At 43.0% G+C, this 27220-nt stretch overlaps 1 protein-coding gene across 2 annotated transcripts in view; it reads right to left on the reverse strand.

The window, feature by feature from the left end:
• Window positions 1–3694: 3694 nt before the first annotated feature.
• The window catches only part of SPAG17 (sperm associated antigen 17), a 95790-nt gene continuing 72264 nt past the window's right edge, over window positions 3695–27220 (reverse strand). The window contains exons 34-46 of one of the 2 annotated variants that reach the window (XM_038134760.1): window positions 26705–26832; window positions 26136–26324; window positions 24401–24508; window positions 22942–22987; window positions 21252–21348; window positions 20752–20799; window positions 10407–10509; window positions 9719–9812; window positions 8758–8853; window positions 8475–8626; window positions 7843–8009; window positions 6915–6975; window positions 3695–5754 (exon numbers count right to left, since the gene is read on the reverse strand). In XM_038134760.1, the coding sequence (XP_037990688.1) occupies window positions 5437–5754; window positions 6915–6975; window positions 7843–8009; window positions 8475–8626; window positions 8758–8853; window positions 9719–9812; window positions 10407–10509; window positions 20752–20799; window positions 21252–21348; window positions 22942–22987; window positions 24401–24508; window positions 26136–26324; window positions 26705–26832 (1607 nt within the window). In that variant the 3' untranslated portion in view covers window positions 3695–5436. Of the gene's footprint in view, window positions 5755–6914; window positions 6976–7842; window positions 8010–8474; window positions 8627–8757; window positions 8854–9718; window positions 9813–10406; window positions 10510–20751; window positions 20800–21251; window positions 21349–22941; window positions 22988–24400; window positions 24509–26135; window positions 26325–26704; window positions 26833–27220 lie in introns of those variants that run through there. The other variant, XM_038134771.1, reaches the window with a different exon arrangement.

The raw sequence follows: 27220 nt of genomic DNA on the forward strand, positions 1-27220 counted from the left end.
TACAGATGGAGAGCTGGCTTGTGACACTGCAGTGCACCCTCAGCTGAGGTGACTGAGGAGAGAGATGCCAAAACCAGGTACCAAAAGGGGAAGGCTGACTGTGCCTCTGTTTACTTTAATGACAGGGAAATAGATGTTATGGATGCTGTATAATGAACTGCTATTTGATGATCCCTTGGGAGGCCTGGAAGAAAAAACATGGCCTTGGGAAAAAACATGAACTCAGGGACTGATGGGAAGTATGTAAATGGTGATACAGAAGAGTAGCTTGGGATGCAGAGTCATCTTATAATGACAGATATTCTCTGATCTAAGTTGGAAGAGGTGGAATTCCTACACTTTTGTTTCTGTTTGCTGTCACTGGTGTTAGGGAAGAATCCTTGGAGAAAAGGTCTTTTAGGTGTTGAAAAGTTGTTGTCTCTCCCTAGCTACTGACACAGGCTGCCTTCTTGAAGTTTCCCTCTGGTTCTCTGATTTTTATCACTTGTGACGGGTCTGTACTAATGCAGTACTTGGGTGGCTACAACAGAGCCCAGCATCTGCTTTAAAAGGAAGAGGTCTGTCCTGTACCAACAGTGGTCTGATAGAAATTTTAATATCCTTGGGACATCAATTTGCCCTTTCTTGGGTAAAATTCCCTGGATTTACAAACCTGAGCAGGAAAGCACTTTCAAGTACAGGGCAAGCTTAAATCTTTATTATTAGAACATGTATCTCACCTAACAGTGTGGATGTGAGGGTTCAGAACTGGCATTCATATTTCACACTGGTGAGAGCTGCTGTTAATGGTCACTCATGGGATTCTCAGTCATTGTGAAATGTTCAGAGAATAAGTCATCTGCATGTATCAAGGAAAATTCCCCATCTCTCTCTCAGCATGTCACATGTTGGAAAAAAGATGAAACATGGGAAAGAACCTTGTGAGAAATGAATTAATAAACTGGAAGCAGAGCTGCACTTGGGCATGCAAATGTGGTGGCTCAAAAAGAGCCTGTGATCTTTCTTTTAGCCATTGCTGTGTAGGTGGGAGCAAGGAGGGGCAAAAGATCATCTCTAAGTGGCTCAATCTTCCACTTGAAGAGAGATGAGCAGGTGAACATTTGAAGGTGCTCATGTGTGACTGTGAACAAGAGGGTATAAGGATCCCTCTCTTGTCAAGTGTAACTTCGTGTACTCACAACCCCCGTCTGGTATGTGCAGCTTATTAAAGGTAGGTGAGCACACAGAACGTTAAGCATATGATTGTGAAAGCAAACAGAAACTTGGGAATCAGAAGACCAGAGCAGGTCAGCAACTCCTGAAGACTCACAGTTGTTGAAACCTGGTGCATTCCCAATACTTAAAAAATGTTTCAGGTGCCTCAGCACAGGTTACTGGAAACCTAATCCCTTTTAAAAACAAACTTAGTTGGAACCATGCAGCACTGCTCTGTAGTAGGGTTGAAATACAGCAATCTTTCCACTGTTTACATTTCAGACAGCCAGGTCAGGAGATTGTGCAACTTTTGGACCACCTTTCCCATTAACAGGGAAAAGGCAAAATATTTATTCTCATTTAATCTGATTAAATGAATGGAAAAATTACACTGGACGTTTCCATACGGTTGAACTAAAATCTAGGTATTTCAGTGTTGCTGATCCTCATGTTGATCTTCTCAGGCTCTAACCTGTAGTAGAAGACAGAAAATTAACATGAATGGAAGGAAGAAAAAACAAGAAGGAATCCCAGCTCCACCTTTGTACAATTGTTGAACCAAACCTAATAATTACGTCCAGATTCTCTGCAAGTGTTGTGTGAGCACTGTGATTGCTACAGACAGACTGGCTTCAGATTTGGCCTTTTGCTGTTGGAAGGGAACAGCAACAGGAGACGGAGTTCTTACACAGGCTTCAAGTAGATTAGGGGCTTGCTTTTATTGCACAAATTAAATGGTACAAAAATCACAACCACACATTCAGGATGGACAGTCTGCTTAGGAATTGAAGACTTTCATGGGCAGCTTCCTGTGTGGTATTTGATTCTGAGTAAGTTAAGAGAATCTTTTTGAAATGTTTTAAATATTGATATGAAATAACAAAGGAAATTAATGAGATAGGACTAAGTTTGGCCAGGTGATGCTTGATCAGTGATTTTTTGCTGGTTGGTCTCTGCTAGGAGGTCTGGCCAATTTGTGATCAATATTGCAAGGAGGTTTCTAGGTCTCAGTAGAGAGAATCACTGGCTCTGGTGATAACTACCTGGGAAAGGTGATAGAAAGTTCCCAGGGTCCCTCTGCAGTGAATTGTCTGTTTCTGTTCTGGATGGCTGAACAAGATACTTAACCAATAACAGGATTTAACCCAGGAGTGTCAGTGTTCCATGTTTTGTGAGATTAAACCAACCAATCCAGAGTTCCTTGGTATGTCTGAGATGGATATGGTTTTGGATATGGATATGAGTCCAGGAGACTTTGAGGGGAGGAATGTTCAAAGAGGCATTGGGTACAGTTGTTTAGGTAGCACGGGATAGCTGCAGCCAGCTTCGGTAGAAATTATCAATCAGTTCACAAAAGGACACTGTCAGAAGAGAAGGGAGGTTTGGCTGTGGTGACAGCAGCTATGATTAGCTGGATTATACATTGAGAAGAGAATACTGTGTAATTAATTTCTCTCCCTTTGTGCTTGTCATGGAAGATGGCCCTGATCAGAACTTCTCTTGGGACTGTGGGTGTCTCACTAAAATGTGAACTGACTGGGTGAGTATTTCTCTTAGGTTTCAACATGGAGTGAGAGAAGTTTGTCTAAACTTCCTTCATGATGAGCTCCAGGTTGTAAATCCCTAAGGTGGAAGGCATTAAACCAGTTGTTTTTTATAGACTCTAATTGTGTGTTACTTTGGGGGTAGAATTCCACACTGGAAAATGTAAGAAGATGTTTAAACAGAAAAAAAAGCTATACTTGGTGTATACTGGGCAGTCTAGAGCAGATGCAGCAGTCAGAAGTACATGACTGTGAAGTTTTTGAGAACTGACTGATGTGGTCACCTTTCTTTTTCTCCAGAGCAGAGGAATGAGATACAGCTGGAATTTCTTTGCTGATTGGTTGGATAACATGGCAGGCTTACAGTTGATTAGGTTGAAAGAAAAAGATGATGTCAGTGTTACACATATGAAGCAAGGAGGGACTGTTCAGCTGAGGAGAGACATCCATAGGGTTCCCTGTTTATCAGCTGTCACCATCAATTTTGTTGTAGAGTGCCTGAGCTCATAGGGGTGAGGTAAATACCAGGCTAATGTTAAACACATTGACTGCTGGATTGTGAGAAATTCCCAGTAAGGCTTTCTTGTTGTCAGGGAAGACTTAGCCATTCTAAGACACTCTTAGAAAGCATCCAAAGGAGGGCTGCAAAGATGGAGAAGGGCCTTGAGGGGAAGTGTGAGGAGTGGCTGAGGTCACTTGGTCTGTTCAGCCTGGAGGAGCCTGAGGAGAGACCTCATTGAAGTCTTCAACATCCTTACAAGGGGAAGAGGAGGGGCAGGAACTGATCTCTCTGCTGACCAGTGACAGGACTCAAGGCAATGGCCTGAAGTTGTGTGAGGGAAGAGTTAGGATATCAGGAAAAGATTCTTCACCCAGAGAGTCGTTAGGCACTGAACAGCTCCCCAGGGCAGTGGTCACAGCACCAAGCCTGACAGAGTTCAAGGAATGTTTGGACAATGCTCTCAGACACATGATGTGATTCTCAGGATGTCCTGTGCAGAGTTGGGCCTGATCTTTGTGAGTCCCTTCCAGCTGAGGATATTCTGTGATTCTTCATGTAGACTGAATCTGTAAGGCTACATAAATGTGCTGTATGAAACTGCGTGTGCAGAGGGTTGTGTGTATTTGAACTTGTCCCATTGAGGCTGCTCTATCTGTAAGACTCCTGTCCCTTATTAGATTTGCTGTCAGTGTCAGTGGTTTCTAAAACCAGTAAGACTTGGTTTTAGAAAGTCAAAAGTGTTTAAGAGAGGCTGATGTATTAGGGCTTAACTGTAATAAATCCAGCAGCCAGGACGTTCAAGGACTTGTTTACTGTGGAGACAGTAAGTGAAGGATTTGGGACAGGACTAAGGAGGCTTTGCTGTGAGTGCCTCCACTGAGCTGAGCAGTTATAATAATATTTGTTGTAATAACCCTTGTAGTGAGTGCTTTGGTTAAAGTCATCCAGTGTTTCCCTTCTCTTGTCACAGTAACCAAGTCAGTGTGCTAGGTGCATCATTTGCATTGTTCAGGATGGTGCTGATGAAGTGAAGAGTAGGTAAAACAAGTGTATTTTAATTTACAGCCGGTGTCACTGCATCCACTACTTACACTAACTACAAAGCTTTCATGGGAGTGTAATCTGTAACCGTGGCTTGGGGCTTGGAGGAACTGCCCGGACTCCTGCTGCCATCCCTCCCTGGGGGTATCCTTTTGGGCGGTACCTATAAATGTCACTGGATAGCACAGGTGGAATACCATGTTAAGGATCTAACCATTTTGGTATGTTTATTTAAGTAAGATAACATGTGGACGTAGGAATGAATTCTGGAAGTAAGGTTGTGAAACATCTTGAATCTGGACTAGTGCCCTCAGCTCAAAGATGAAAGGAACAGCTAAAGTATGGGGGAAGGGCACATGCTTTGGAAGCTGGTCTGCAACTGTGTCTGAGGACTGGGTGAGTGGGAACAGAACAGCAGCTGGTTTTGCTGCTATGCCATTGGTCCTGTCTAGCTCAGCTCTGCAATTATAGGCATGAAAGGTGTCTTTGGGTCAATGCAAGTAAATTTGGGGACTTTCAAAGTCACATCTAGAGCATATAAAGCCTCAGAGGAGTTGCTATTACTCTGGTCAGGCTCAGAGTATCCTGAAGCTGTCCTTTCTTTGGTAAGGGTGATCCTTACTCTGAATGAAGTTTCTGGCATGTCTGGATGTAGCTTGCCTTGCTATTTCTTTTATAGGTTTCCAGAGGACCCCTTCTCCCAGACTTCTAAGTGTAAATTTGATTAAATGTCAAATGGAACTTCACCTGTAGCACAAGGGAAATAGAAATAATAGCTATTAACTTGGCTCTTTTCTTTTAGTGTACTGCTGTCATCAGTTAACTGAAAAGCCCACTGAACCCACACAGGCTCATTTCTGGCAGCATTCATGCACTTCTGTGCTTGCATCTTTGCTGCTGCAGGGATTGTCCCATTTGCCTGTCTAGTATCTGGATGATACATCATTTTGTTGCTCATGAGGTTTACCACCAGATGCTACCACAGATTCAAAACCATAATAAAGTATTTATATGAGGGGTGGTGGGAAACAGTCCTATTATTTTCACTTAGTTTTTATAAGCAACATTTTTCTGAGTTGGTGCTCTTCCTTTTCCCACTTTTCAAACCACGTTATTCTGATATAAAATGCATTTGGCATTAGAATATTAAATTGTTCATTTGTTGTGCTTTTGAAAACACCAGTTTGTGTATTTCTGAAAAGCACAGTAGTAAAGCTTGCTACTGCAACAACCTGCACTGGAAACAATGCTTGATGCTCCCAACAGGAAGATGATCCTCAGAGTTGATGCTATGAGGTGTGTGTGAGAAATAAGACAACAAAGGATATTTGCTTTCACAGGCAGGAGAAGAGTTTCAGTTTCTGTTAATATTTCAATATTATGGGAAACTTCTTCAGGGCCACCAGTGTCTTTCCCTTCAATTAGCATGGCAAAAATCTCTATCTCCAGTTCAGCGTGCAAGCCTGCTGCCACCTGGGAGAGACAGAGAATGACTCATAGGTAAGGTGCAAGTTTCATACATTGTTCCCTCCAGCAGTCCTTGGAGCTGGTCTTTGATGCCCAAAGCCTGTCAGTGTTAGAGGCATTTGGACAGTGTCTTTAATACTATGCTTTAACTTTTGGCTAGCCCTGAAGTGGTCAGGCAGTTGGACTGGAGGGCCATTGTAGGTCCCTTCCAAAAGAAATAAAATATTCTGCTCTAAAAAGAACATAAAGGTAGGGAGGTACAAAAGGGGCAGATGTGAGGAGAAAAGAAAAGAATGGAAATTATTCCAGCCATCTAGATGGATTTCTGTCAGGCCTTTTACACAGTCCTCCACACCATCCTTCTCTCTCAACTGGGGCCTTTAAAGATTCCTTCAAACCCACACTATCCTATGATTTCAAGTTCTGTGTTGTGGCTAAAGCTCTGAACTAGGAGGTTTGACTTGCATTCTGGCACTGCCTCTCTGCACAAGTCATTGCTTCCTGATTCCATGCACTAGCATGGAATCCAATGCATTCCAAGACATTGCCTGGTATTACGTGGATGCTGTGGGGACAGTGGTCAGCACTATTTATTGAGAGATAGCATGCAGGTAAAAAGAGACTGAACAAAAGCAGAAGGAATGAGAGCTTCCTACTTAGTGAGATAATGTGCTATGGTGCTTTGCTAGATAAAAAACGTAAGGTAGAGAACAGTTGGAAGCAGGAGAAGAAAGGATTGAGGCAAAGGTTTACTAGGTTCAAATCTTGAGGGTATCAGGACAGGAAGTTAAGTCTAGGCATAAGACAGGGCAGATATAACAAACACCCTAAGCAGAAGGCAAAACTCAGAGGCAGTGGTAGAGTAATCCTGTTTGCTTTGAAAAAGCTCTCTATAACTTCACTGCTTGACCACTGCTTTCCATTGAACTTTACATTTTTATCCCTCTGCATTCTGGCACGGGCTGAGATTTGAATGCATGGCGTGCTTAGCTGAAGTTGTGGCAGAGGGATGATGGAAGACAGCATCACTTCAAGTAACTTTAAACAAAACTGTGTACCCTGGCAGCTCTATTCCCAGACAGCTGCTGTCCCAGAAAGGTGCCCTAGCTAGCCTGAGGGCCAGCTGAGTCTAGAAAAAAACCCAAAAGCTCTCCTGTGTAACCTACAGGTCTTGGTGTGTACATCACTCTCAGTCCTGTGTGTGGAGGCGGCTGCTTTACCCGAAACCTGCCAGAAAGAAAGGAGAATCAGTTTGCCAGAAACTGTTTCAGGCAGGAGAAATCTCATCTAGGCTGCCTGCTCTTCCTCGGCTTTTTTAAATGACAGCAGAATTTCTTAGCTCATCCTTTCCATCATAATGTACAAGTTGGACTACAGCAATTCCTGGGCTTCTTGCCAAGGCTCAGGTTTCTAACAAAAAAAAACCCCAAAGGAGCAGATGAATGGGCCAAAGTAAGCCTTCAAAGAGCTTGTTAACGCTGCCTGGTCACATAACAGAATGTGAAACAGCAGCATTTTAAATCTGCACATTCAAAGGTAGCTGAAGTTACAAACAGCTTCTTGGCAACACCTGTGTGTTGCAGACCCAAAAATCCATAACAATCTTTATTTAATGTCCTTTGATGTGATTCTATTGCAGAAAGCATGATACTAGTATGAATTTTTTACAAATAATATTTAATTAAATGGTACCAACTAAAGCAGAAGTTTTGCTTCCTCATTGGTTACTGATTGTTTCACATCTGAGATTCAGTCCTTTTGTGAATGCAACTTCTACTGTTCAGATTTTTAAAGATCATTAGATCAGATACGAGCTTTACTTTTGCACTGCTCTGGAACTGATCCTGTGGATCTCATTCCCCCCTGAAGAATAGTTTACCAGCATGCCCTTGCACTAGGAGCTGTTAAAGGAAAGGCAATAGAAGAGGCATTCCTAGGATATGGCTCCATCTTATGGAAAGCTCTGGCAGATCTATAAGGTGGCTGTCAGAATTCCTGCACTTTCTCTGAGTAGTGGATCCAGAGAAACTACTTGATTTTTGTCAGGATCTATTTGGAGAGATAAAAACCAGGGTACTAAGAATCCAAACTAACCTTGAGAAGTTCACACCAACATTCTTCATGTTTACAGTGGTTGCATAGGTGCAGCCTTCCTTTAGCACTCCAAATATCACCCTGGGTGGGATGAGATGGAATTTGGTAAGATCCTGTCTTGTTGCAAGAGAAGATGTGCGGACCTTTCCTGAAGCAGGATCTTCTATCTTTGCAAACGAAATATGAGACAAAGAGAAAGTTGGTGGCCATTAAGTCAGGTAGAGAATTACTTAACCTATATTTAACCTCTGTCCACTCACCCTGAAGAATCACAAAAAGACATCCTAATTTGAGTAAAAACTGAAGCAGCACTTTGAATACTGTCTGGAAATTTATACTGGTTTGAGTTTTCAGATGCATGAAGCCATTGAGGTGTCTCACGGAAAATGGGGGAAGCTCTGCTCTTTTGGAAACAGATCTTTCACATAGGTGCCTGATGCAGAATGGGTTTTTCCTAGCAGTTGAGAGGAAAGGTACTTCTAGAATTGCCAGTAAACATAAATAAATTGCAACAGCCATGTTACAGTAAATAGAGTCAAAATACCTTCCAGTATTGTTCCAAGGTGAAGATTTTGTGGAAAAGAGAGGACTCAGAGGATATGAAAATTGACAAGAAAGATGTTATTTTTTACCTTTTTAATTAGTATGGTTTTTCGTTTTATGCTCTGAAGGTATGATGGTAATATTATTTTCTCTTTTCTTGTCTGTCCTGTAACATCTACCATCACACTTGGAGCTTTATGTTGAAAGGCTGTCTCTTCTGCTCTCTCAGCCTTGTTTAGGTCTGGAAGGAAAAGATTTCCAAAAGCATGAAAAAGTGACATGGATGGATTGAAATTCGTATCGCAAATATTGTGTCAGAAGTTATAAAAAGATACCAAGCTGCTCCAACTACATTCTGGAAGGCAGGTGTACCTGTTGTGCTGCTGGAACCATCCTCTTGTTTGGAAGGATCCTGCAGGGGAAGGCCAGATGAAAGTGAATCACTTGTGGTATCAAGAAATTCAGCTGCTAAAGGGAAAATAATGGAATACTGAGTCAAGTATTTTTTTATGATCACAATCATTTTCATAAACATGTGAAAAACAACGTCAGTCTTTGGCACTTTAATTTACACAATCTTGGAAAGCTGCTACATAACCGGGAGAGGCTGGGAAAATTCTGCACGCAATGTTTTGTTCTACTGGGCCATAGGGATTTCAAAAATGCTTATTGTGTGATCAGTCATTTCTTGTTGTCTGGCTAATTGAACAGTAAGCCATAAAGGACTAAAAGACAATCCAGAACAGGTCTTATGGTGATTGCAAATGAGGAAATATGGGAATTAGTGGAGGTCTGATAAAGCCCCACAGAGGACTATTTTCCTGATATGAATCTTTGCTGTGTATGGCTTTTAATCTCACTGTATGACTTCAGTAACTTGTCAGGCTGCTTTTTAAACAGAACTGAAGTATTCCTCTCAGATCTGAAAAGCTGAAGCCTAAGATAATGATCCCTCTTTCCCTGCTTCCTGTCATGGAGTCACTGCTCTCCTCCTATGTCCTCCAGTCTCTCTTTAGCCTGCATGTTTCCTAGTCCACATTGCTTTTGCACCAGTTCCCTCTTGCCATTGAGTTTCAGAAATAAATCTCCCATATTTTTCCTACAGTCGTACTAGTTATTTTCTAAACTTGGCCTCCTTGGTTCTTGCTCATCCACCCCTATTATTTATTCCATTCAAGTTTTTCTTGAGCATTTTTCCTCTATCCACTTCTCATTCATAGCACAATTCTTCAGCTTAGCATCCATAGCTGATGGTTCTTCCACATTCAACGATGTCTGCATGGGCTTCTTCCTCCTGAAGAAGATACAAAACTGATGCCAGACAGTCGATTACCTCTGCTGGGTTCTCTTAGCCACAGAGGCCAAGTCTCACTTCTTTCTTTTTGAAGTGGAGAAAGTTCCTTAGACATTGCTTCCAAATCAGGAAACTGGAGAAAAGGAAGAAAGAGGGCTTAGGTTTTGCAAATAAACACCTAGGAAGACCAGCCAGCAGACACCCTCTTCCCCTTGCAAAAAAGGAAATATTTTTTTAAAAAGGAATGCAAAGGAAACAAGCAGAAACAAAATGGTGACAATAAAAGAGATAAAAACAGTTACATCAGATTACAACCTACATTTCTGAGCAGGCTTTATGCACTTACAGCTCTTACCAGTAGAAAAGCCCCCAAGGTCACCTCTAAATTAGGAGTGTTAGTTTTACTTATTCCCTTTTTAATAAGCAAGGAGAGGGGTTTGAGGGGTAAGCAAAAAAAACCTGAGGCTGAGCTTTGCTCTGAATCAGGCTCTCTCCAGAATTTGTGTAGGGAATTTTATAGAGTTTGTACTCAGTGAACATACATCATCTTCAAGATATGTTTCCTTTACAAGGGCGTATAATTTCTACTATTAATTCTACCACAGTTATCTTCTGTAATGGTTTGTTGAGATAAACAGAGACTGAGATACAAAACCAAAATTCTCTTTGGGAGCATGGGAGATACTAGCTGGCCTAACAGATTTCATCCAGTTTTCAGCTGCATTACCTTTTCTTGGTAGAATTTATTGCCGAATTCAGATTCAAAATATGGAGCAAAAATTCCATTTATCATTGCCACAAGTAAAGCCTTCTGTTTATCCAGTTCTTTCCTAGGGATGTTTTTCACATTGTTGGTAAGGAAAAGAAAGAAAAAAAGCATTATAACCGAGTTCACCCTGTTTTTCAGTATTGCGCATCAAGAAATGGATTTGGTAAAGGCAAGTGACATTTGCTTCCCTGGTTCATCACATGAAGTAATATTCTTCTAATTGGCAATTTTCTTGGAGATTAATTGAGAATTGACTGGTTAGAATGCACACAGACAGTGAGTTGCCTGCTATGAGGAGCTCCTCCTCAGAACATACTCCATTTCTCTCAATCTTATGGAACATGTCTGGGACTGCCACTGGTGTCTTTCCAACCTTCCAACAAACACTTCAAGCTAAGAATTGGTATTCCAGATGCATTGCCAAAATTTTGAACACACAACTCAACTAATTTCGTTATTTTATCACAGAAAGACTTGACGGCTGTGTGGATACAGAAGAAGCTGTTCAAACTTCTGAAGGTAAGGTTGACCAGAGTAAAGATCAGTCATGTTTTCAGCTTGATATAGCCCAGTTTTACACTATTAGAATTTCACTGACTTGCAGGGCCTAATATCAGCTGTGAAATGATCAGTCTTAATCATACTGAGAGTTTTAACACTGGTTTTAGAGCCAGAATTGCACATGATGTTCTTGGGTGCTGACTGCTCAGATTTATATATTTAAATTATTTTTTAATTTTTAAAAACTATTTCTTAATTTTTAATTTTTAAGTTTTTAAATTTTAAATGATATAAAAATTTAAAAAATATTTTTCTATTTTTAAAAATAGAAATTTTAAAAAATCCTATTTTTAACAGGATCCAAAACAGTGTGAAATGCTATATTAAAATGTAACTCTGAAATTCTAAAAGGCTTTTTTATCTCATGCAAACCAGAACATAATTAAGAAGCAATATGGAAAGCCTCACATGGAGTGCTGTGTCCACTTTTGACCTGTCTGGTGCACAAAAGGGCCACAAAGATGATTAAGGGTTTGGAAGACCTTTCGTGTGAGTAGAGGCTGAGAGAGCTGGGACAGTTTTGCCTAGAGAAGCTTTGAAGCACCACCATGTGAGGTGGGTCTGGGGTTCTATTTGAAAAAATCAGCTTTTATTTGTGGAATACCTGAATCTTAACCTAAAGCATCAGCATTTGAAAATATTAATATACAGTATTTTCTACATTAGTGGCAGAACCAGAAAACAAAACACAGGGCTTCTGACTTCAACCTTGGTTTGCATAGTGTAAGTTAACAGTAACACTGCTAGGTTTTGGAAAAAGAAAAGACAAAAGAAAGAAACCCAAACTATTTATTCAGCATTTCTGTTGAGCAGAAAACACCCCATTATTTGCAGGCAAGCCATTGCACTATCACCCAAGACCTGGTGAAATCAATAACATTCTTGACAAAAGCAGATTAGGCCAATGTTGTGGTGTGTCATTTTTATTGCAGGTTATGTAAAGTTGGTATGTTCTGTTCACCCCTGTTCACTCCTGTTATATGGTTCTGCCCTGTCTCTGCCCTCCCCATCAGTTCATGCCAATCCCCTTATCTCCACCCCAATTGTCCTTATTTGTGATAATTCATTACTGTAACCCCTCCCCAGACCCCTATCCATCACTCAGCGTCCCCTCCCATTGTTCCAGAATCTTCTACTGTTCCCGTCGAGTGATTGGATTAGGAGCCAAGGTCCCGCCCCCAGTTCAAATGCATTTGTTACCCCAACAGTCACTCCTTTGTAGCCCCCCACCCCCCTCTTTCCCGATTGGAGCTGGGTCCAGTTCCACCCCTGTTCCCCTCCCCCTTTATAACCCCGTGTAGCCGGCTGCCCGGGGTCCCCAGTGGGCTGGTCCCCCTGGTGTTCAATAAAACTGGATTTGCGCCCCCTGACAGAGACCCTCTTTTCTTGACTTTGCCGCAGCTGCCTCTAAATATTCCAGCTAGGCGCTCTCTGGACACCGCAGTGCATCCGGAGAGTGCCCCCTGGTGCTGGCTGTGTTGGAGCTAGCTGCCGTCGATCCTGCTCCCCCAGCCGGGAGCAGAGGGACTCAGTGCAGCAGTTTGGCACCCACGCGGGGCTCGAGCGCATCCCTGGAGCCCGCGGCTGGAATTTAGCAGAGGAGCTGACGAGTTTTGTCTCTCATCGCCTGTGCTTGGATTCCTCGGCTATCAAGCTACCCTTTCTCCTTGAGCAGACCCTGTTTTTAAGGGTGGCGCTGCGAGAGGGAAGGGAACGGGAGCTCTTCAAACACCCGAGGAGTCGTTCCCGGCAAGTGCCACTTTCCCGGATTTTTCCCCCTTGCGCCAGACGAGGGTGAATACCCCCTTTGAGCCATCTTGGTGTAGGTCACCCCCCCGACTTTCTGGTTTCGCCCAGATTTAGCTAGGGTCAGTACCGGTTGCCGGGAGCTTTTTTGTTGCCCTTTTTCATTTTTTATCTGGGAAGTGGATTTTGTGGGGTTTCAGGCATGGGTGTTAAATTGTCTGTTCCCCAGAAAAGAGTTTATTTCTAAGTTGTGGGTATCCTTGGGGGAGGGAATGTGGAATTTGTTAAAAAGGAGTTAAAAAATTTAGTGGTCTGGTTGTTCACCCAATTTCCCGAGATCACCCCTGAAAATGTTCATGAAATACAATTTTGGAATAAAGTTGGAAGTAAATTAGCTCAATTAAGCTCAGCAGGGGGATCTTCAGCAGCAAACTTAACTTACTGGAGTTTCCAAATTTTATCGGCTCTAAAATCACGGGGTAAATTGGGGGAGCAACCACCTGCTGCTGCTTCGGGTTCTTGCCTGCCCTGTCCTTCTGCACCTGATCCTCCTTCCACCCCTTCTTTCCCTCAGAAAAAAGTAATATTGAGGGGAGCAGCCCACCCTGACACGGTGCTGTTTTCTTGCCATCTCCCGGGCTCTCCTCAAATCCCTAAATCCCCCTGCTTCAGAAGTCCTGGCCAGACTCCTGGTGATCTTTTCCTGTCCCATTTGTACCCCTCCCCAATGTCCCCAGTTTTGCACCCCAAAGTCAGGTTTGTAACTCCAGACCCCAGTTATTCTCAAAATGGCTCCTATGGAGCTCAAAATGGTGGAAGCCACATGGCTTTTCCCGCCAATTTTCCTTCTTCTTCCCATAACCCCTTTCAGCTGTCTCTCAACCCCTTCACCCCCCCATGTCATCCTCCAAACCCCTCCCCTTCCTTAGTTGACCCTCCTCCTTTGCCCCTGCCCATTCCTCCTCCCCCTTCCCAAGACCCGCCTCCTTGCCATGCCCCTAAGGTGGAGCCTGTGACATCAGCTAGCTCCACCCAGTTTCCCACGCCTGGCTCCTCCCCTCCCAGTGCTGGTTCCCATGCCCCACCTCCTGGTTCCCACACCCTGCCTCCTGATTCTCATGCCCCTCCTCCTGATTCCCACACGCCGCCTCCTGATTCTCATGCCCCTCCTCCTGGTTCCCATGCTCTGGGCTCTGGGGGGTGGGGGTTAGGAAATCAGAACACTGGGACTGCTTCTATCATCACTGCAGCCCCAGTCACATACCACCCTGAGGGAGAGGGGAGGCTCGGAGTACAGTGGACCCCATTCCCCCACTCCACAATTAAGGAGCTGTGCAAAGCCCAAAAGGAATTCTCCAGGGAGAGTGAATACTTCAGGGGAATCCTGAGGGCCACTTTATTAGAATCAGATGTCGCTCCTGCTAATCTGCAAACAATTTTTTCCTGCCTCCTCAACCCCACTGAGTTTCTTGTGTGGGAGGAGGCATGGAAAAAAGGAATTCGTGAAATTCTCCCACAATTGTGGGAGAATGACCAAACTGGGAAAGACCTTAATGGTGGAATGCTTAGCACCGACCACCTATGTGGACAGGGGAATTGGGCAGATGGGGCAACTCAAGCTAGGGTTATCCCCAGGGAGTCTTTGAACCAAAGTACAAAAGTGGCAGAGAAAGCCTTCCTTTCCCTGCGGCTAGTCGCCCCGGTTCAATCCTTTTCTAGAATATTCCAATGATCAGATGAACCTTTTATATCATTTGTTGAGCGATTTCGCAGAGCCATCGAGTTGCAGGTCCGAAGCGAAGGTGCCCGAGCTGATCTTCTGCTTGAGATGGCAGCCACCAATGCCAACACCGCACAGAAAGCAGCTATCCTCAGCCTTCCTTTGGACCCTCCTCCAACACTGCAGCTCATGTTGGAAGTGTGTGCCCGAAAGGTTCCTATTGTCATGGAAGAAGACACCAGACCTCGACAACCATTGCACAAGGTGTCCATCATTGACTCCAACACTGAAGTTGATGCCGTGATGATGGACCAACGGCCATGCACTCCAAACATCCCACGACGACCTCCACCAATGCATGGTCAATGCCACCTTTGCAGGGAACTGGACCATTGGATGCCTGACTGCCCTTTGTGGCAGGCATTTTATGATTTCCGCAGGAAGCAGGCATCCTCACAAGGGGACAAACCACCTCAAAAAAACTAGGGCATGAGCGCAGTCCCTCCCTGCGCAAGGACACAAATGTGGCGGCCATAGTTACATCAAGGGGAGAGGGATTGGGGGGGGGAATCCCACTCTAGTCGCCCAATTTCACCGGACAGGACAATACTACCAGTGCAGACACTACCACTCCTAACCACTTCCTCTACGGTCTTGCCTTTCAGGTTGCAACTGGTCGAGCCGCTCCATCTTAAGGACTCCCAGTGTTGCCTCATGATGGTGGCTCCAAGCTCCCCAGGTACTTGGAGTCGAATCAGAAGTAAGTGCGTTGTCGTCGGAGACACAAAATTCACTCCCGAGGAAATTCACATCATCCCGGGATTGCTGCCAGCAGACATCAGCAAATTTGCTGTAGGTTTGTTCTGCCTCCGTCCACCAGTGTTTATGCCGATGGGCCAAGTCATCGCCCAGGCCATACCGGTAACACAGTCTGAATTTAGCCAGTGTGAAAACTCAGGTAAACATCACAATCAAGGTCATGTTTCACATGCTTGTTGGTTACAGGTATTGGGGCAGGATAAACCACGACTCACCTGTCATATGAGTAGAGGTAACCAAACAACCACAGTGGACGGACTCCTCGATACAGGAGCAGATGTGACGATCATCCCATCTCGGGAATGGCCATCACAATGGGAATTGCAAAACGCGGCTGGACGCGTACAAGGTATAGGGGGTGTTCAATTAGCTAAGCAATCAAAGAGCATTGTACAAATTAAGGGGCCGGATGGACAATTGGCATCGATCCGTCCATTCATTTTGGATTACGCGGAACCCCTATGGGGGAGAGATGTTTTGGCCCAGTGGGGAGCCAAAATTGACTTTCCAAAGGCTCCCCAGGTTTTTCAGACAGCAGTCACTGAAGAGCGCCCTACCCAAAAATTGACTTGGAAAACAAATTCGCCTATCTAGGTAGAACAGTGGCCGCTCAATAAACAGAAGTTAAAGGCGCTCAAGGAGCTCGTTGAAGAGCAGCTAAAAAAGGGTAACATTGTGGAGACTACGAGTCCGTGGAGCTCCCCTGTCTTTGTGTCAAAAAGCAAACAAAGACAAATGGCGGCTCCTTCACGACCTCCGACAAATTAATAACGTAATTGAAGATATGGGCACTCTCCAACCAGGGATGCCGTCCCCAACGATGCTCCCCCAAAACTGGAATTTGGCCGTTATTGATACTAAGGATTACTTTTTCCAAATTCCCCTACACCCTGACAATGCCCCGCGTTTCGCCTTCTCGGTGCCCACCATCAACCGAGAAGCCCCAAGGAAGAGATACCATTGGAAAGTTCTTCCCCAAGGAATGAAAAACAGTCCTGTCATCTGCCAACGGTATGTCTCTTCCTTGCTGTCTCCTGTACGAGCAGTAGCAAAAAATACTGTCATCTTACATTATATTGACGATATCTTAGTTTGTGCTCCGGACGACAACACACTTACCCCCGTGCTTGACCTGACAATCACTGCATTGACTACTGCAGGGTTTGAGCTCCAGGAAGATAAAATTCAAAGGATGCCGCCCTGGAAGTATCTCGGCCTCGAAATTGAGAAGCGGACCATTGTTCCGCAAAAATTTGCTATCAAAAATAACATCAAAACCTTAGCAGACGTCCATCTACTGTGTGGGTCCTTAAATTGGGTAAGACCTTGGCTGGGAATTCCAACGGAAGATCTAGCCCCCCTTTTCAATCTTTTGAAAGGGAGAGAGGAGCTTAGTTCTCCTAGGATCCTTACCCAAGAGGCTCAAACCGCACTGAAAAAGGTCCAGGAGACAATTTCCACCAGGCAAGCACACTGATACCATCCTAGCCTGCCCTTTAACTTTATCATATTAGGTAGAATGCCACATCCCCATGGGATGATTTTTCAATGGGACCAAGCTGTCAAAACAAAGGGCCAGGGCTCAAGGGACCCCCTCTTAATCATAGAGTGGGTGTTCCTCAGCCACCACAGGTCCAAAAGAATGACCAAGCCACAGGAGCTGATGGCTGAGCTCATCCGGAAGGCTCGCCTCCGGATCAGGGAGTTGGCAGGATGTTATTTTACATGCATTCATCTACCAATTCAATTAGGTACGGGCAAAATTACAAAAGCCATGCTAGAACATCTGCCTCAGGAAAACCGAGCCCTGCAATTCGCTCTAGACTCCTACACTGGTCAAATTTCTATTCATCAGCCGGCTCACAAATTGTTCAATCAGGATGTCCAATTACAAATTTCATTAACAACAATTCAGAGTAGGAAGCCATTGAAAGCCTTGACAGTGTTTACAGATGCATCCGGAGCATCCCACAAGTCAGTCATGACTTGGAAGTATCCTCAGACTCAGCAGTGGGAGGCAGACGTTGTTGAGATGGAAGGATCACCTCAAATAGCTGAGTTGGCAACAGTCGTCAGAGCCTTCGAGAGGTTTTCTGAGCCCTTTAATTTGGTCACTGATTTTTCTTACATCGCAGGGGTAGTAGCTAGAGCAGAAAATGCTATTTTGCAGGAGGTTTCTAACATGGCACTCTTTCAGTTGCTCTCGAAATTGGTTACCTTAGTCTCCCACCGGGAGCAACCTTTCTACGTTATGCATGTGAGGTCGCATACTGACCTTCTGGGGTTCATTGCGGAGGGCAATCGGCGGGCCGATGCCCTAGCCGCACCGGTTGAAATGGCCCCACTCCCTGACGTCTTCCAACAGGCAAAGATCAGCCATCAACTTTTCCATCAAAATGCACCTGGCTTGGTCCGTCAATTCCATCTAACCAGAGACCAAGCCAAGGCAATTGTGGCCACACGTCCCCAGTGCCAGTCATTCCAGCTTCCATCTATTAGCACTGGCGCCAATCCCCACGGGTTGAACAGTTGTGAAGTGTGGCAGATGGATGTCACACACATCCCAAGCTTTGGCAGGCTTCAGTTTGTACACGTTTCCGTGGATACTTTTTCTAGTGCCATTTATGCCTCCGCCCACACAGGGGAGAAGGCAGCAGACATCAAGAGACACCTCATGATGGCCTTCTCTGTTTTGGGTGTTCCAAAAGAAATAAAAACTGATAATGGGCCGGGGTACAAGTCCAAGGAATTCAGGGCTTTCCTGCAGCAGTGGGGAGTAGGACACAAAACTGGCATCCCCTATTCCCCAACAGGCCAAGCCGTGGTGGAGAGGGCCCACCAGAGCCTCAAAAAAATCCTTCAGTGACAACAGGGGATGACGAAGGTGGAATCCCCTCAGGTTCAGCTCTCAAGGGCACTTTTTACACTTAATTTTCTAAATTGTACCTTTGAGAGTTTGAACCCACCCATCAGGAGGCATTTCCAGCAACATAAGGATCTGCAGCTGAAGGCAAGGCCACCCGTGCTAATCAAAGACCCAGAAACCTGGAAAGTCGAGGGCCCATTTGACCTGGTAATGTGGGGAAGGGGATATGCTTGCGTATCCACCCCCACGGGGTTGAAATGGGTCCCTTTGAAGTGGGTCAAGCCGTTCCTTCCAGGCAAAGCACATGTGACAGGTGTTGTGGCACAAATAGAGTAAGTGGCCTGGAGAAGGAAGAGGAAAAGTGTCTCACTGTTTGGTCCCCCTGGGCAGAACCAAGAACTTTCCCATTAATTTCTCTCTTATTTATTTCTTTCAGTCAATACCGGCCTGAGAATGTTCCACCTCCCCATCATGCTACTGTGCACGCTCATCCTGATTTTCCTGTTCCATCCATCCACCTCGTGGATCGTTCCCCAACCAAAGGCCAACGTGTGGAAGACTCTTGCTCGAGCCCTCGGCCAAGACCACCTTTGCCTCACCACCGCATCAGCAGCAGACCCCTTGTTGACCTGTCTTGTGGGGATCCCATTCAAACCCGGTGATGTTCCCCCTTCCCTTGCCTCTCCCTTGAGATCATTCCTTCCCCAAAGTGTTGCCAATTCCCCCAGTTCCGACCCTAGAATCCTTTGGAGGGACACTTTAGCTGCCCTTCAGCCCACTGAAAAAGAACCCACAGAATTCGAATTGCTTGACTCTGCCAGTGCCGCTTTATGTTTCCAGTTCATGCTCAACCCTTCTCCCCTGGCAAAATCCTTTCAGTTAGTCCGCCAAAATAAAATTAAATACCAAGCAAAAGCATGGTGTAATACAGTTATACACATTAACATGGCTTCCACATTTTATGGTCAACCCCATACTCTTCCCAAAAACACCTTTTTAATTTGCGGAGACCGAGCATGGGCAGGCATCCCCTCTCGCCTCACCGGAGGTCCCTGTACTTTTGGATAGCTGACGCTGTTTTCCCCCAATCATACTGAAATTATTAATTGGTGTAAAAAGAATGTCACACGAGATTTGGCCCGAGTTAAGAGGAACACCCATCATATTGACCCAGAGTGTGACGCCGAAATTGTTCATTGGTCCCGTTCCAAAAACATTGCGGTTTTGGTATTTTTACTGTGGGTGGTCGCAGCCAAGGCTCTAGGTGAATTGGAGCACCTAGAGTGCTGGGTGGCAAAACAAGCGAATCTTACTTCAGCTGCCCTGATGGACCTCCTAGCAGACGAGGAAGTTACGAGACAGGCAACGCTGCAAAATAGAGCAGCAATCGATTTTCTGTTACTCCTCCACAACCACCAGTGTGAGGAGTCTGAGGGCCTCTGCTGCCTCAATCTGTCATCGAAGGCTGAGGACGCTCGCAAAACCATCATCAAGATGGCCGATGTAGTACATGACATCAAGCAAGAGACATCAGACTGGTTGGGGAACATCTTCTCTCAGCTGGGGATCTCAGGATGGGTCGGATCCATTCTCAGAACTGTATTTACTATTGTTTTTATCGCTATGTGTGTTTTTGTTGGCATTACTATAATTTATAAGTTGATAATGAGAATTATTAATCAGACCACCACACCTCTTACTATCAACCATGCAGCCCACTCCCCTGAACTTCCAGCACCCGAAAGTGAATCATCTCTAAGCGGGTGCATGTGGAATGAGGCCCCAACGAACCAACCTTGGTTTGAGGACTTAGATCCCAACTCTGAATTCAACATCTAAATTGAGTGCAGCTACTTTTGAATTGTGGTTCCCCTCCCCCAAAGTCCTCTTTTGTTTTTAAACAAAAAAGGGGGAGATGTTGTGGTGTGTCATTTTTATTGCAAGTTATGTAAAGTTGGTATGTTCTGTTCACCCCTGTTCACTCCTGTTACATGGTTCTGCCCTGTCTCTGCCCTCCCCATCAGTTCATGCCAATCCCCTTATCTCCACCCCAATTGTCCTTATTTGTAATAATTCATTACTGTAACCCCTCCCCAGACCCCTATCCATCACTCAGCATCCCCTCCCGTTGTTCCAGAATCTTCTACTGTTCCCGTCAAGTGATTGGATTAGGAGCTGAGGTCCCGCCCCCAGTTCAAATGCATTTGTTACCCCAACAGTCACTCCTTTGTAGCCCCCCACCCCCCTCTTTCCCGATTGGAGCTGGGTCCAGTTCCACCCCTGTTCCCCTCCCCCTTTATAACCCCGTGTAGCCAGCTGCCCGGGGTCCCCGGTCGGCTGGTCCCCCTGGTGTTCAATAAAACCGGATTTGTGCCCCTGGATGGAGACCCTCTTTTCTTGACTTTGCCGCAGCTGCCCCTAAATATTCCAGCTAGGCGCTCTCTGGACACCGCAGTGCATCCGGAGAGTGCCCCCCAGTGCTGGCTGTGTCAGAGCTAGCCGCCGTCGATCCTGCTCCCCCAGCCGGGAGCAGAGGGACTCAGTGTAGCAGGCCAACTCATAAAAGAACTTGATCCTACTAATAATATTACCTGTTCTGTTCCAGTTTGCTTTTCCACTTGGATATTACTCCTTCAAGACTGAATCACCCAGAATAAAAAAAAAAGAGAGTAGTGGGAATGAGAAAACTAGTAGTCTTCTATAAATACAAAAATATTTCTAAGATAACCCTGGAAAGAAAATGCTTTTTATGAGAGTATGTTATGTAAACATTTCAGGTGGCTTCTGACTCAGACTTGTATGGTTTGCACAAAAGTGTTTGCTCATATCTGTGTTTTTATTAGATCATTCAATCCAAGAAACATGCAAAATCCTTTCCCAACAAACTCTGAATTATCTTTCAGATATGGAAAGAGAGCCATAGAGGGACAAAATAATCACAGGACAAGACAGTAAAACACTGCCATACGTATCTAGGGATCTAGATCCCAGTCCTTAATGACAGTCAGTAAAGCACAGTGCCTTCCCTGTGTGCTTGGCTTCACCCTTTGTGTTATTTACATTCGCACCAGTTGTTGCTGCTCTGTCCTACCTCTGCTGCTGGTCCTCTCTTTGTGCAGTGCTTGTCTTCCCTGTGTGACCCTGGGCAGGAGGAGCCACTGCCTGCTCATACAGCTGGCTCACACGGGCTGCAAGGTCAAGGGCATTACTGAATGAGTGTGCTCTGCTATGCAGTGATAGGTGTTATGAAAAAAAACCATCAAAGGATATTTTTAAATGCATCTTTCTGCCACTTTATGGAAACCTGAGTTTTTGTTACCGTGAGGGAAAAGGCAGAAAGAACTTCATTCCAAAATCAAGATCAGAACATTAACAGATAAGAAATTGAATTCAATATTGAAAGGACGAGAAGCAGATTAAGTTCACACTCCCACTCTGTATTTCTTGACACATCTTTATGTTCTTTCAAGATACAAATACTTCTGAATAGGAAAAGTTGCTAACATTCAGCCACCCTCTAACTGGGGTGCTCTGAGGTCTCTGTCCACAGCTGAAGAAAATAACGTGGGCTTTCAGGGACCCTTATTACATTTAGCTTGCTTAAGCTTGCTTGTGCTTAAATGAGGCTGTGAAGCAGCCATAATCAACATTCTCATGGAAGGAACTGCTAGTTCAATATGTATAATGGAGAAATGCCAGCCTTTCCACATTTAATATTGTGACCAGTCGGGGGCTTTATTAAAGAGTTGCCCTGTCTCTGACAAATTTTATAAAGTGTGTTGTTTACTTTATAACTTGAAGCTAAATCATGGGTCCAAAGAAATTTCCTTGGCTGAAAACAATTTTCTGTGGCAAAATTTAGGAGATGTGAGTATTTGAGAGATATGATCCTATTAGACTATGACAATATCTCTTAGTGTTCTGGGAATTACATGAGTTCAAACTTCAAAATGTGGGGTGTTTTTTTTGGTCAGCTTTTTCACCATAAAATATGATTTTATTTTTCAGCTTTTTCTATTTTTACCTGTTTCAAAGAGCTTTTCTTTCCCACTATCTTCTTCATTAACAATATTACATTAAAATTGCAGCTCCATTTAAGAGGAAACTGTTCAGCAAACATTTGTGGCAGCAGTTTCTGCTTACTTTGCACAGTATGACGTTTTTTGACTAGTAGAAATACTCTTGACAAGGAAAATAACACTTTAAAGGTGAACATCACTATGGGATAGAATGTAATGAATTTTTACACAGAAAAGGGTTATGAGTTTTTATAAGGAAACAGATAACTTTTATTTGTACATATTGAAAACATTAATCAATGTTAATAAATATCTTGTGAAAACTTTAACTGAAACTTTGCTCCATCTTTTCCCTTAGGTAGGTGAATGTAACCCCAATATGTGACGGTTTGAGATTCGATTTTGAAGTGTAATAAATAAGGATTTACTTAGTTGCTTTGAAAAACTTGCCTGAAAAGTTGTTACTTGCATAAAAGTAGCCAAGTATTGTCATAGTTCTTACACATGAGAAAACTCACTACATTTGAAAACATGAGTAAAAATGTCAAATACATGTGCCTAAAACCAGGAATTATTTTTCAGATGTACTGGATCATTGATGCTAAGAAATCCCAGTTACCTGTGAGAGTCACACAGAAGCATGTACACAGTACATAGATGAATTCACCTTTATATTGCCTCTTTACAAATAAGAGTACAATACTTTTAAACTTATTATGATACTTTAATTTTAAAAGTACAGGTATTCATTTTTTTTATTACCTCTATCACTGAGCTTTTCAGTTGACTTCTCCCAGTCAGGGAAGGACTGCAATGAAGAAGGAATAACTGTGACTACATGAGAAATAAAATTCACAACAACATCTTATTCAGAGGAGTTATATTATAAACAAGTGCTATCTTGTTATCCCATTGTTGTAGTCACATTGTCAGGTATTTCAGTGTGTCAGAAAACATAAGGTGGGAAAAAAGGATATGAAGTACAATTTCCCTGTTTTAAACCAGTATTTGTTTCCTTCTTGATGACCCACTGCATAGATAGCTTTGTATTTTATATGGTTACTTTTTATTAGGTAAACTAACCTAATTCCTAACCAAATTAAAATCCTTCCGCAAAATAATCTGAACAAGATGTACTCGTATTAAACTTAGATTCCCACCAAGTCAAATGGGAAATGTGTTCAGGAATTTGCAGACTTTGTTGTCGAAGAGATCTCATGTGGCTGGCTTACAGTAAAGTGAATGAGGGTTAAGAGGCTCTAAAGTGTTTCCTTTATTCTCATACTGTCTCTGAAGCAGTTAACTGGAAACCAGAGCTCCTGACCAGGCAGTCTGGGTTGTAACAGAGCTATTGGAGACTTGGGAGCAATGTGACACTGATTCCTGGGTCACAGCAGGTGCACACTGAGACTGCTGCTCACAGAAGAGTTGTCTGATGTGAAATCTGTAACTGGACATGAAGGTGCTGAAGGTAGCCAGGATAATCAACAATAATTAGTCACTAGACAAGTTCACTGGATCTGAGCAGCATGTGAGGTTCAGCACCTGGGCCTCACTGAAGTAAATAAATGTCTGCCTAGAGGATAGATGCAGATGGAATTACTGACAGATCATTTCTTTGTTCCTCTTTCCAGAAAAGCTCTGATCCTCTTTATTTACCCACCTTTCCCATTACCTATTCCTCTCCTTTTTTCTTTTTGTGCTCTAATTATCCATGAAAATTCACAGATTATCTTTAAAAAAACAAAATGCTGCTCAGCAGTAATAACAATATTCCTCCAGACTGTTTTTGTATTATCCCAAAAGCAGGGTTTAAATTCTTACTATGGAGGTGGCTGTGGTTGAAATAAAAGTCTCCCATGTGCAATGACAACAGACTGGAAACATTTTCATCCTGATGTTGGGGGATATTAAAAAAAGTAAATTACTGGAAAGTAATTTTGGTCTGTGTGTTTGGGAACATATCATTCAGCAGAGCCAGACTCTTGAACTGTTTTGAGCATTGCTTCCCCAAATGGAAGCAGTGCCCAGCTGAATTCAGACCAGCTGAAGGCTGAGTGTGGCTCTGCTTTACCATTAATCTACACCAGAACTGGCACTGTGCTACTCTGACATTTGCTGGTTTATTAATGGATAATGTGTTTCAAAGCTCACACTTCCAATGCAATACAAGGGTTTTGTTGAAATAAATACTTAAAAATTTGATTTTTATCACTGTAACCTGTTTAAGGAGACTTGCAGCATTCTCCTTTTCCTCTTCTGTTCTTGGTTCTTTCACATTCATCTCTTCCAGCTCTTTTTCCTGCTTTAAGATGTTGACTATATATTCCTGGTGGAACAATGAAGAAGAAGGAGAAAGATGAAGATGTAGGTTTAAAATAGATATTCACATTGACACAATCATACCAACTGCTACAGAAAAGAAGCACATTTCTTTCCTGCATCTCTTTAAATCAGTTTGATGGAAAAAAGGGTTTTAAACACACCACTCTGCCAGAAAGCTACATGCAGTACAGAACTTTACAAACAGACAGGTTTGTAGAAACAATGTTTCGAGTGCCAGTTCTTTTTCACTTGTTTATATCTCTTTAATCTTATAGGAGATGGAGAAAGGAAGAATATTTTCCTTAAATCTTGATTTTGCTCTTTGCAAAGTGAAGGTGCGGCTAAAGATTTAAGATACTTCATTCTGGAAAAAAAGGAATTAATTAAATATTGATTTATGAGCAATGAGGGTATTTTCATTGCACATTTGCAATTAATACAACTGTTTCTTCAGTGCTAATAATCTTCCTTCCCAATGTAATGAACGGCATTCATCTTCCTCTAAAAATCAACAATAGATCTGGATGATGAAGAGACTTCCCTTGCCATTTTGGTGTGGAACTTTTCTTAAACTGTTTGCCTTTGAAAGATCAGTATGCAAATTAAAGAATAATTTTTACATATTTAGAGACTGAAAAACTGGTAACATTTCATTCTGATAGACTTGAATATCCCAAACATGCCTGGGCTGGACAGCTGTCAGTGTTCTTCTATTGCAAGCATGTTTTCATTGAAATGTAATATGGGGAAAAAAATAAATTCTATAAATGGCTACAATATACTACTACTTTCACATGTCACATGCTGTTAACTTACAAATTCAGTCTCCAATGCCATTATCAAAAAAGGTTAAACGAAGAAATTACAGGACACATATATTTTGTTTTTCTCTAATTCTTAAGTAATAATGGGGTTTTGACTCTAAAATCTCTTTTGAGAGCATCTTCACAATGGGAATTAAATAAAGGAATGTTTTACACCAACACTAAGAGGGGCAAAGCTGCTCACTTTTGGACACCATCTCAGAACACTGGCATAGGAGGTCTAGCTTGCACCCTGCTATGAACAAGTCACTAGTGAGGGATGGCCACAAACCTCGTCAGAAGGCTACACAGCTATTTCCTAGACATGGACAGAGTAACAAACTCAGACTGACACCTGGAAATGTTCTACATTGATTTATGAAAAAAATACATAACCAAGACCAAAGTGTGTCTCAGTGACCAAGTTAATTGTAGAATTATGGGGAGCTAGAAATTCTTGTTCAGCTTCATAGATTTAAATTCTTAAGGCTTTTTGAAGGAAAACATACCCTAAGCAAAATAAAAGTGAAATAACAGATATCAATATTGACAGCAAGGAAATTATATGTTAGAGTACTGTCTGTGATGTATGCTGGATTGGATCTCATGTATTTGCTCAGAAAACCAGGTTTCATAAGAGGTAAATGAAACAATTGAACTTTTTCAGAAAAACACTTACAGCACCTGTCCATGTATGAAATAATTTCTCTTCTCAATCAAGTAGATTTCTTTTTCTCAGGTATATAGTACACATTTATCACACCCAATTTGTCTACTTGTTTGTTCTTTATTGTTTACTGGAAGAATGAATAAATGTGGTTGAACTACCTTGAGGGAAAGCTTCATGTTTTCTCTTAGTTCATCACAGAGTGGCTTATACTGGAATAGCTGGCGGATCTGCAGTTTTTTGGGACATTTTCGCACAGGGACTGGCAAGGACAAACGTGCTGCTCCAATGCTGAGACCCTTCCAGGCACGTCTTCTGAGTGGGTGACCTGTGTGACCTGTGATCTCCCCCTGAACAGACAGGAGCAAACAAAACGAGCAAGAGGCTTCTTAAATTACCCAAAAATGCACCTATTGTCAATATGTCTCAGTTGAAAGGCATGTGCTCTCCTTATAGAAGCATAGACATAAACAATAAAGCCAGTAGATTCCTGGGAATAATTTGTCTATCCAAAACCATCTTCATTTGGTAAGATAAAATCCCCTTAAAATTGCTAATCCCCTCACTAAGGGTAAAAGAATGGGACCATGCATTCCCTGACACAGCCTACCCTTTGCTCTATCTGCTTAATAAACTGAATTTAACATTCACATTGTTTAGAGCTTCATTTCCCCACAGAGACAAACACCTTATGCTTTAACATGAAAAGACAGTTTTGAAACAATTATACCTCAGGAGGAGAAGATTTTTTCTGAGTCTCTGTCTGTAGATATGGAGGAACAATACTCTCTGGTTCTTTCTTCATTACCCAGGGGGATGCTTCAGCCATAGGGCGGAGAATAGTAATACTTAAAACACCTGGTTTATAGACACATTTTGCTAAGAATCAGTTCAAATTAATAAGTGTCTCAGACCTACAGAAGAAAATAACTATCTACAAAAAAATCCTGTTACTAACAGATAAAACTCCACGTATCCATGGCTACAGACAATATCAGATCACTGAGTTGATTACAGAATAGTGGTACAATTTCAGATTACTCAGCCCATTTTTAACAAAAAATTGCTTATGCTACTTGCTTTGATTCTTGGTTAACAGCTCAGCTGTATAGTGTGGGGTGTAGCCTAAACAAGGAAGAGCAGAGCACTGATCCATGTCTACTGAATACTAGTCTCAGAAGTAGTACAACATATTCAGAAAACTCATAATTCTTCACATTTCATATTTCATACCCTGATCACTGGA

This window comes from Motacilla alba, chromosome 1 (assembly GCF_015832195.1).
Source record: "Motacilla alba alba isolate MOTALB_02 chromosome 1, Motacilla_alba_V1.0_pri, whole genome shotgun sequence".
NCBI lineage: Eukaryota > Metazoa > Chordata > Aves > Passeriformes > Motacillidae > Motacilla > Motacilla alba.